The sequence below is a fragment of the Symphodus melops genome, assembly GCF_947650265.1.
Source record: "Symphodus melops genome assembly, chromosome: 16".
Lineage (NCBI taxonomy): Eukaryota > Metazoa > Chordata > Actinopteri > Labriformes > Labridae > Symphodus > Symphodus melops.
The window spans coordinates 13,073,089-13,085,059 of record NC_136706.1 but is presented as its reverse complement, the minus strand read 5'-3'; the positions used below and the strand labels follow the sequence as shown (position 1 = coordinate 13,085,059).

Here is an 11,971-nt window from a genome sequence, read left to right as displayed (position 1 = left end):
TATATGTTAACAATTCAAAACTCTAACTAACTAAAACCTTTCTTGCTTTTCGACGAAATTGTGTAAGATAAATAACTCATTGAAGAGAAATATGAGACGTAGGCCGAAACGTTTTATGCTGACGTCATGGCGTTTTTGACGTTTTTTAATTTATGTTTTGAAATACCACATGCCCTCCATTTAAATTTAAACAAATAAACCGATAACGTTTTTATTATAATCATCTCTCTCTCTCTCTCTCTCTCTCTCTCTCTCTCTCTCTCTCTCTCTTTCCATGACAGGATAAAACTCAATGCTTACATTATAAGTGAATTATTTATCTAAATGGTTCTAATCTAGTCCATAAATCCACATTCTTGCAGGCAGATGGGGCTTTTTATGGCATACAAATAGAAAGCAGAGGATAAGAACACATCTGCTGTCTCTGTCTCTTTCACTTGATCTCTTTAGTTTGTGAAATCAGATGGAAATGAATGATATTGTCTGCCATGAATTGTGTAACTGTTTCACTAATGGATAGAGGAGGAGTTTTCTGTCTTTGTTTCATTGACTTAACTTTCCTCTTAGTTATGCCCATAGACACATTGACTCTGGACTTTACATTGACATTAGGCTTCTTTTTCTCTCCTTTCAATTAGCTCAATAATATTACCATTTTGCATTTAAGAAGTCAGCAATGATGTAATGTGTTTTTTTTTTTTTACTGGCCTGGATTTGAAATACTACTTCAGAACCCGATTAGACATATTATTATCCTTTTAACATCATTGATTTTGTTACAGTGAAATAAACAACTTAGACGATCCATGCTCTTTAATCCAGTTACAAATGCAGAACACTCCATTCATGGTATGAGTCTGTTAAGACTAAAAAGTTCTTAATCAAATAAGTATCTACGTTTTCATTTTTTTATTTTCTTAGATAAACAAATTTCTAAAATATGTCAATTTACCTCAGTAAATCATAAAATATTAATCCAAATTTTCAGATTTTCAGAGAGGAGAGTTCAAATTCCTCAAACACAAATACAAAGCAGTTCACGTTTAGACATACTAATCTGGATATTAAAGTTCCAGAAGAGGGCGATAGAGGACCACAAAAGCGTGCATATGTATATTATGGCATTGAGATGGCATTGCCAATTTATTTATTTATTTTTGGAGGGGGGGGCAATTTCAACCAAATGTGATTGAAATAAAAATGGTTAAAGAATTTATCTTAAGACTCCCTTTACAGTTTAAATACATGTATTGATCAATAACTTCAGTGAACCATAATCTTGACTATAAATATTTGCCCCCAAAATGTCATGTAATCGGTGACAGTAGCCTATTTGGAAATAAAGTCTACCAGAAAGCAGTCAAAAGTTTTTGAGATAACGTATTTCGGGTGCATTGTAAACATTGTTAGCACGCTGTCAGATGTGAAATATTCAAAATAAGGTTACTTGTAAGGAGTGACATGTTCCGGATGTTTTAGCACACAGTCGAGGCACCTGTAAGATCCTCTTGAAGCATTATGCTCCCAGCTCACTCTCCCTAGCTGTCTGAACTGTTGAACTATTGCATCTTGATGTGAAGTGAGATGGCAGTATTGTTTAATAGTGGTGCTGTACTGTCGTTGTGCACGCCATCATGAATTAGTCATGTGTGACTTTTCCTAAGCCAAGAATCAAGCTTCATTCACAGCACTGTGCAGGGCTGTATAATGATGCATCTCTGACAACAGGCTGCTGAGGCTGTGATATGTTCATGTTTATAAAAAAAATAATAATAATACGTTGAGTCAGATTTAACTATGCAACTCTTCAATGCACTTCTCTGAGTCCGAAAGTTTGACTAGTCAGGACAGTTGGTGTGATTTTCTTCTGTAAGCAGCCCACCAGCCTCTGTCACAGGTGTCCACTCTGCAGGGGTGTGCTCTGGTTCTGAATATTTTAGCTGCTCTGTGGTTCCCTCAAACTGATTGATCGGTTCACCCTCGCCCAAATGAAGTCTCCGCTGGTGACATCTGGTCTGAAAGCCTCCAGGAGTTCAGTCGGCTTATAGGAGAGGATCTGATGGCGCGTGCACTGCACACAAATGGAATGCAAATAATGTTTTAAATGACACTTTTATTCGAACGTTATTGCACATGAAATAACTTGAACTTCTGCGACACACAAGCATTCGCACATAATGATCACACAAAGAGTTAATGCATCTCACCCAACCAAACAAGGGGGTAGTGAATATCAGGACACACTATGTATACATTTAAGCTATGTTCTATTATGCATATGTTTTAAGGACCATAGTTTATTCTCACAGATTGGTGTTAGCATTATTTTATTTAGTGATTGTTTTCCTTACAAAAACCCAGTTAACAATTGCTGACTGTTTCTATGATTATTCATTTTAAAGGTTGCAAATGTATTATTTCTAATCTGGAATACATTTAATGAAGGTCCATCATATGCATGTGTGAAGTAGTCGTACACTCTCAAGCAATGGACATTGCTTGTCTCTCTTGAGGTCCAAATATGGTCCCAATAAAATAAGGAGCACTAGAGCTAGGATTGATTGTTTTGTTGTTGGGTTTTGGTTTTTTTTACGGCTTAGGGAGGTCCTAACTCATATTAGATCATGTTAGATCCTCACTGGTAGGTCCGGGTCATATTTTCTATAAAACCTGGCAGCCTTTTATAGACTACCTAGACAGAACTACTATCCGGCCCGACAGTTTTGAGTCAATTGTTGTTGGGTTTTGTTTTTCCTGTTGTCTTTCTACATACGTCTTTAAAACATCTATCCTACCACTTTCTGGACCGACAACATGATGCACTGTATGTTTTATTTTGTTCTATTGAAAATTCAATAAAAATAATTATATATATATATAAAAAAAGAAGAGGATGTTTTAATGAGGCAAGGATACCATACCATGTGTGTGTGTGTGTTTACTTTTTGGTTAAGACACTTTCTTAATCTTATGCAATTTATATTGTCGAAATTAGCATTTCACATGTCTGATATAACTCCTCAATGCTGAGCTCTGAATCAAAAAAAAAAACAACAACAAAAAACCCCCCAATCAATTCAATACAGGGGGGGGGGGGGAAATCATGAAAAAGTAATGTACAAACAAGTTCTCAGCATGTTCCTTTTTCTTCTTTTCATATTCACTTCACACTCAAAGCACTCAGTGTGATGTTTTACAGCATCATATCCGTGTGAATCCTGTTTATTCTAAAGAAATGTACCTCCTCAACTGAGGGCTAGGTCACTCTCGACTTACCTAATACCAAGTGTTGTGACACTGTACCCTTTCCATCTCTTCAGCCTTACATCACACCTGCACAGCTGAATGGTCTCCAGCTTTTTCAAGTAGATGGATAGCGACAGATTATGCTGTGAAGGTCAGTACTTTTTCAAAGTCATCACCGCACCAAATTGAACTTTAAGGATTTGATCAGCATAATAGTTTTGTCTGCAAACCGCATTGCAAAGCTCAAATGTGTGATCACCTCCATTAGGTTATGCCAGATAATTAAACTGAGCAGCTAAGGGAAATTCAATACACATATTACAACTGAGAGGGGGGGGGGGGGGGCCTTGGACACAAGGGAGACTTTGGTGTTCACAGACATGATAGAAAGCGTTTTAAATCATCAAGTAGCTCTAACGCCAGATGGAAAAACAAGCCATTCAGAATCAGTTCATTGGTGTCATTTTACAAATCTGAACCTTTAATGAAAGTTATGATGCTCTCTCTCTACAACACTTTCACAAGCCTCCTGATATCACAAACACTTACTTCAGTATGTGGCAGTGTCAAGGCTGGCAACCAGAAGGACAACTCAGCATTCAGGAGCTGTGCTAAATACGTTCAATGTTCTCAATAACAGGAAATTGATTTGAAGAGCTTATCTGAAGAGCTCCTATAGGGAGTATTCATTTGATTCCGTATTGAACTCCTGTGACTTCGACTGACTCAAAAGGCAAAACGAAAGCTACTCAGAAGAGCCAGTGGTTTTTATATTTCGTTTTGCAAACTCTTCATTCTCAATCGAACTCTACAGAGCCTACATTACCCTCAATGCAATTCAATGACAGTGTGTTGACTTTTAGCTAATCTAGCCTCCAGCACCCTAAGATGAAAGACTGATTCTGTGGTTTGATAATCTCATGGTGCTTCAACTGAGGCAATCTATTACAAATATTGTATTGCTGTATTGTAATAACCGCCAAGTACATGCTTTTATGCCTCCATTTTTATTTTCTATTATTTTTACAATCAAAGTAGAATAATTACTGTATTTACTGTATCACCGAGTCCATTTATGAGCCCATTTATGGATTAAAAATTCACTCCGTTTTCAAATGTAATATGTTGCTGTTTTTTGTTCTTTCCAGACCAAGCACCTCTGAAGCATCTATTGGTGTGTTCACCAGAGAAGGTCCAGGCTGACTGACGAGAAAGATATGGAGAGTCTACACGTTTACTTATGTATTACCCATATTCTACTGGAATGATTACTTCTTTTTTTTTTAAATCAATTTGCCTGTATGTAATTATTTTGTCAACCAGTGTTTTCTTTTCTTTTCTCTTCAGTAAAACTCTGAAAACATCAAAATAGGAGTCGGAAAATAAAAATGTCCAAAAACAGACACATTTTTGGGCACTTTTTTCTTTTTTTTTTGAGAAAGCCTTGATTTAATACTTGCACAGTTATTTGTTTGTACTTTGAGTATCCAACACTGAAGCTTCATTCTCTGCGTGACATCCTAGCAGAATCACTTGCGCACTGTTGTAACTGTGGTGACAATTGTACTTAATTGCATGCTATGCCCTCCACCTATAACACAATGTTTATGAAAAGACTCAATTCTCTTTTCAGGTTGTCTAAGGGCTCCACATATCACATTGTATAATGTTTGAGGTGTAAACACTCGAAGAATATGTTGGTGGTTTCAACCAATTGTTCTTATTTTTTCCACAAAGTTCTGATGAAATGTCCCAGAATAAGCATATAACGCTCCTTATAACAACTAAATTATTGTGCCTGTTTGTAAGGTATTAGTTTGGACAATACAGCAGGACCTAAAACATGATGCAGATGAAGTTGGCGGCCTCAGGAGACACAGAAGGCTACATCTTAAAGATGTAAACCTGAAAGTCTGAGTTGTCACACTGCACAGCCATTCAGGACCGCGGCAGGCCATGATGTCTTCATTTAATACAGTGAATGTGGAACTACTGATTATAATGGAATGACGTTTGAAAAAACAACGACTTGAAATTCAGTAATTCTATTAAAAAATACAAATTTATGCACTTTTCTGATCAATTATTTGTTAAAAAGACACCCTCACCCCCAAAGAAAAAAAAAACCCAGAAGACATTCGCACCTCCAACAGTTAGCTTTAAAAGGATCAGTGTGACCGAGAGCTGAGAAGTGACCAGTCCTGCTGTTTTTGTTGGGGTTTTTTTGCACCCTGGGAGCAGGTGCTCTCTCTCTCTCAGTAGCCGCAGGGCCACACTGGTTAATTAACACCACTCAAGTGTGTCAAGAGGAGGGAAGAAAAATTGCCATCCTGGCCTGCAAGACGTGACAAAAGGGAGCTGCAGAAGGAATAACAATGAATTCATTTTAAACTAACATGATGGCAAATTACATGAATTAAGAACAACAGTGTGAATCAACAAATGTAACAGAAGTACAACCTACAACAGTTAAAAATCTCCATGGCTGATGTGTGTGAGCATGTTTTCTCTGAATGCATGACAGCAAATGAGAATTAAAAAAAAAAAATCACACTGGAGGATTTGAACAGCAGACATGCTATTTGATTCTTTGGTCTTTGATTACACGCAGAATAGATGTAATTTGGTTGCGCATATTCATTTAGAAGGGCTGCATGGTGTTGCAGTGGTTAGAAGGTTTGTGGTTCGAATCCCCGTCGGACTGGGCCTCTTTGTGTGGAGCTTGCATTTTCTCCCCATGCATTAATGCTACAGTTCTCTCCGCTTACTCCGGCTTCCATGTCTTGACGTTAATTAAATGTTCATTTAGAAATGAGGCTGATGTTTGAGTGTCACATAAATCTATGGTATGCCATGTTCCCCCGAGCTTCAGAGTTGTTTGCCTTCCACAGTTCACTCACTGTGATCTAAACGAAGCAGGATCTAAGCTGCTGATATTTTTGGATCAGGTAAACACTACTTGTGTGATGTATTTGTGTGGGAACAAGTCTGGGCATATATAATCTTCTGCCAGCAGATCTGTTCCTTCAGCCCTTCAGATCAAGTGTGTTGGTGTGAGTGACGAGATGTTCGTGTTGCATTTTGAACGGCAGTGACCATTACAAGAATTTTTTTTTTTTTAAAACGTGCTTAAGAGGAGCATCAGAGAGAAGCAGAGCAGCTCCCTGTTGGTGTCTGCAAGCTGTCACGCTACCGTCATCTGTCTTCAAGGCTGGGCTCAATAATTATAGACACTCCGAGTGCTCTGGATGGGAATGAATGTGACCACATGAGAGCCCATAAAGTCTTTCAGATTCATTTATTTTTTTTATACAAAAATATTTTACATTAAAAAAACACACCTCCAAATTGAATATACACAGTCCACTTGTTTCTTTGCAGTAACTATGGAACATATCTCAACTCAAATATATCTGTGACTATATTTAAACTGTAGGTAAATATATCAGCAAGAATAAATCTGGTTGATTTCATCATAAAGAGCTTAGATCATCGTCAGAAATAATGAACAGTGAGGAAAAGGCGCGGTGAACTATAATTTAATGAATGCAAAGTGGAATCACAATTTATCAGTATGTCATACAAAAATACAGCTAAACCAATACTGCCTTGGGCAATGTGCCAATTCATTACAAGTGGGGTGGGGGGATGATGACTTCATGAATGAGCAGCTGATGAGTTTAGGCGTCTGGGTAAAGAATTGAAAAAATGTTTAAAAGGCATAAAGTGACATTGAGATACTTGGATGCATGTCTCGCAGGAAGTCATTCATTTTTCTTAATTCTTACAGCCCATTGGGTCCTTTTTTCCCCCCCAGCTGCACCGAATGGCATTCTCCTGTCTTCACCTGTTTACAGCTCTGACGCTGTTCGTCTTGCACTCGACATCCCAGCATGCCATTCATTTGTCTTCTTGTCGGCATCCCGTGGGGCCATTCATCTGTAAACCTAACAATCTATCTACACGGCATCCCAGGGTGCTCTTCACCTGTCTGCCTAAATACATGCTGAGATGTCAGTCACCAAGTCGTGCTACAGTGTCTATATACTAGGATGTCATTCTTTCCCCTGCTTTGAGTCTTACAGGCAGCTCGTCCTGTCAGGCTGAATTGAAATGTCATCTCTATTTCTAGGATTGTTAAACACAATCCTGACTTTAAATAACCAGAAATAAACATAAATGTTAACATAACACCTTTTTTTTTTTAGGGAGGAGAATGCTTAAAGTCAGTTAGCAGCACTGCTGGAAGTTTTACCTGTCAGGTGTTTTTCATATTACTGTCTCTGCATTTTCAAAAGTTTTCTATTTGTTTCTTGAGGAAAGTTAAATGAGATCCAAACTGTTGACATATATGTGAGGTAAATATAAGGCCATAGCCAAAGCCTTGTTAGCTTAGCTTAGCATAAGGAATGGCCACAGTTGGAAACATCTAACCTGTCCCATGTGAAATCAAGGAACTGAGCTCGAAGGAGAAAAACTGTGATTTTTTTTTTTAAATACTTCTTACTGGGTTGTTTTTTTTTTTTAATTTAGATTTGTTTAACCATCCACTGCTGCGAGGAGACAAACTGGAATTGCCTTGTATATTTGTACAAGGAAATGTACTGTACTTGTATAAAAAAGGTATTCTAATGTATTCTGACAATATGAAGTATTTAATGCTATTGCGATTGAAAGGTTATGAAATCTACCGACCAGCACATGACTGCATAAAAGAGAAAAAAATATATATTATATGGAAAATTTTAAGCATTTTTTTTAAGTGGACAGGACTGGGTTTGCTTTTTCTCCATGTCCAGTTACTGACCCAAGCTAAGCTAATCAGTTGCTACCTGTTGCCTATAGACAGACACGAGAATGTGACACCTTACAAGACAGAGCTGATTTAAATGTCCTAGAATGTTGAGGTATAATTCTCAAACCCAACTGCAGATCAATATTAATCTGCAGGGTAAGAAAATCTCAGGGAGGCCATTCTTCTGCCACTGTTCACCTTCATACATCCCACAATGCCATTCAAAATTGCTATCAACTTTCTGTACGTGAAAAAGAAAAGATTTGGGGTGCGGATGAATCACTTTTGTATTTGATGAGAACACATTTCTGAACAGTCACATTTAAAAAGCGTCCTTGCAAACATGAGTCAGTTTTGCCATTCAAGAAGAAACTAAGAGATAGAAGTTGTGGTTCTGTTTAATGCAGTTTATAAAGCACGGTGTTAGCATTATCACTCAGTCAGTGGACTGGTTACTACATGTTCCCTTGTATATTATGATAATGTATATATGCATGTACTGTATTACCCATACTGCAAGGCGCTTTAAATGACCATCAAATGGCATGTGAAATAAATAACAACAAAATGATAACAAAATCAATTCATATTTATATGAACAAAATGTTCCAGTTTGTATTTAGACTGAATCTACAGGCCCCCCCCCCCCCATTACATTTCTGCTTTGTCCCGTGCTTTGGCATCATAGCAGTTCAGATCGGAGGGCCAGCGAGAGCGTCCAGAGAGGTGGCAGCAACCACAGGGGAGAGGGGGAGGGACGGGCACCTAAAGGCGAGGCAGTGTCCGAGGTGCAGGAGCACACCTCGTACCCGTTTTCCGCGTGGTCCGGGTGATGGTGCACGTTGCCTCTTGTCTCCGTGCTTTTGGGCTCTGTGTCTGGAGAGTCAGACTGCATCTCTGTGCACAGGAGCCAGTCTTTGGCGATGAGGCGGGGGAATCCTGCCTCCACCTCCATGTCACTGCCCGGCACTCGCCAGTACTCCTTCCCCTTGAAGAAGTAGGACGAGCCTACGAGGACAGAGAAGGTGCTAAGTGTTAGCACAGCTTTTAAAATACAGTAAAGCATTAAAATAGACAAGTTACTTCACTTTGTTTTACATTGTTTGTGCCCTTAAGATAAATAAGATTATGCAAATTAAGTATTGATATACAGCAAACACTACATTAGAAGCAACATTAAGGAAGACAATGGTTTAAAACAGATGTTCCTTTTCTGCTTCCTACAACAAATGTTTTCCCCCTGGAGCATTTTTCTCATCTACCGTTCCTCTCCTCCTTTCAGCTTAGCCGTCTCTTAAAGCCTGTGATTTCTCCGCGGTCTCACTTTCCTTCTCACTTACTCTTCAATGACTTGTGACTTGTCACCACGTCGTCTTCATTTTTCTTTCCTCGCCTTTTCCTCTCCTTTATCTCCAAGTTTTCTCTCTGTCTTAGCAGCCTAAAGGCAGATCTGAGATTTGATGTGGTTCCAGTTTCTTGGCCTGAAGGTATTTGTATGGGAACTTTGATACACTATATGTACTATATATGCATGTATTTTATATTTCCATAGGGTAGGTGAATTTGTTGCGGGGACAGTCTATATTGTCTTTGGTCTGCTCTCTCTCTCTCTCTCTCTCTCTCTCTCTGTGTCACACACACCTACAAACACTCTTCCAAGAATCTGGAGCAGGACCTCAGCAGCTGGCAGAAGCACAGACAGACCTCTTAACATCTGACAGGAGAAAGAGCTTCTGCGCCTTCAGCCAGGAGTTGCTGCAGGTGAGAGAGGCGTTGTTGCTTACTCCCACTGAGAGCAGCCTTAAATCGACTCTGTGTACCTGCTGCTAATTAGTTGTTCTTGTGCCAGTTTTGAACATCTACAAGCACTTTATCAAAGCCTAATCTGCACAGCCAACTGGTGGAAGCATTTCTTTAAGGCTGTTTTTCTTTCTTGGTAAAGGCTGCCAAAGCCATGCCAGATTAAGTAAACATTATACATTCCTGAGGGAAAGTATGTAAGTCCTCTGCATACGACCCATTCTAATTGCAGGAACAGCAGGCAACCTTTTACCAGCACCAGAGCACCAGAAACAGACAAAGCCTTCTCCGGTCAGAGGAAATGTCAGGAACCAGCTGGTAGTATCATGTAAAGTGTCTGGGGGCATGAAATATTTTGTATTCCTTAAGTGTATAAGCGTATAACATTGCCATTTATATCCACATTAACGAGCAAAATGCTGCTATTAAGCTATGTAAGGACGCTAAGGATAGTCGTGGAAGAAACCTAAAAATTAACAGGAATAAAAACTCTCCTAGACTTTTTATAAATGATTCTTAGGAGGAACAATTTCGTCATCTTTTACTTGGTGAAAATGAGAAAAATGGCAGGAAGGGTTTGTAGGACTCTACAAGCGTTTGTAGGAATCACGTCATCACAAAGCCTTTAGACATGTTGTAAGATTAACTATATTGATTTACATCACAGCGTTCAAGCACCAACACAGTTTTATAATTTGCTCCACAGCAAACGCAAAACAAAAAAACCCTGATGGGAAAATCCACAAAACTCCTATTTCTTGTTCAAAAACTTCAAAAAAGGTCCTACTCATACAGGAAGGTCAGAGGAAATTGAAAATACACCAATCGAGTTTGGCATTTTACAATGAAAATTGATTAAATCATCAATCGATCGCTCAATCAATCTTCCTTTGTGTGGCACCAATTCATTACGAATGGTATCTCAAGGCACTTCACAAGGCCTTACTCATTGCCATATTATCTGCAAAGACCCTTAGTCAATCTATGTTGAGTACAACACCAAGCAACACTCACAAGAGTCCCAAAAAGGTTGCATTCTGCATGCACAAGCTCTTTGATTTGTGTCACTACAGTAACACGGCAACAAAAATACAGCGAAGCTCGTCAACAATTACAGGATCAGGGAACTCCTTTCTTGCTTCTGACAATGGAATAACCGACAAACTGATTCATGCATGTCCGTTAGAATTCCATAATCAAATGCTAGAATGACTCTAAACATTACAGCTTCATAATCTCTTAATGACCAGAGCTGACTGATGCAATAACGTATTCACTGAAAGCAAAATCAAAATCAGTACCACACATAGGTTTGTCTTCTTGAAACAGTGGACCTAACTCTGGTATTCTGCTCGGTTGCCTGAACTGTTTTTATCAGGACCATGTTAAAATGCTTAGATAGGGCTATTAAAATACACTCAGTTTGATACAGAACACTGTTATTCTACCCTGAAAGCAATCCAGAAGGATTCCTCTAGTGATAAAAGGGCCCTTGTGTTCATTACTATTTTTATGAAAGACTATGATTGATGGTCTAACAGCTGCCTTTTGACTTATTCCATATTTTCAGGCTTGTTAAATCGTATTATCCCCCCACATCCTCTTTTGCTTCACAGTGCTTAAATCAAGTTATGAAAAAGACGCTCAATTTAAACCTTTTTACGCCGCGCGGCTAACTCTCACTGAGAACATTTTCGGACCTCAAACGCATGAAAAAGCCGAAGAAGAAACTTGAAGCTGGCACACTCTTTAAAACTTTTCAATAAAACCTTCTCCACAGCTTCATTGGTGATGATAGTATCAGTACCGTGCAGTATGATAGTAAGAGGCACATGATTATTTCCCTAATGATGCAGTTCATTTTTCACTTCAACATAAGGAGTCACCATAAAGGACAGTGTGATGCTGGAGGGCACATATTTACGCAGGGCCAGTGGTGAACACACACACACACACACACACACACACACACACACACACACACACACACACACACACACACACACACACACACACACACACACACACACACACACACACACACACACACACACACACACACACACACACACACACACACACACACACACACACACACACACACACACACACACACACACACACACACAC

At 39.0% G+C, this 11,971-nt stretch overlaps 1 protein-coding gene across 1 annotated transcript in view; it reads right to left on the bottom strand.

Annotated features, from left to right (window-relative positions):
* Positions 1 to 8,611: 8,611 nt before the first annotated feature.
* mmp17a (matrix metallopeptidase 17a) overlaps positions 8,612 to 11,971 on the bottom strand; it is a 92,509-nt gene continuing 89,149 nt past the window's right edge. The window contains exon 10 of the mRNA XM_079364539.1: positions 8,612 to 9,049. Within this exon, the coding sequence (XP_079220665.1) occupies positions 8,724 to 9,049 (326 nt within the window). The 3' untranslated portion in view covers positions 8,612 to 8,723. The remainder of the gene's footprint in view (positions 9,050 to 11,971) is intronic.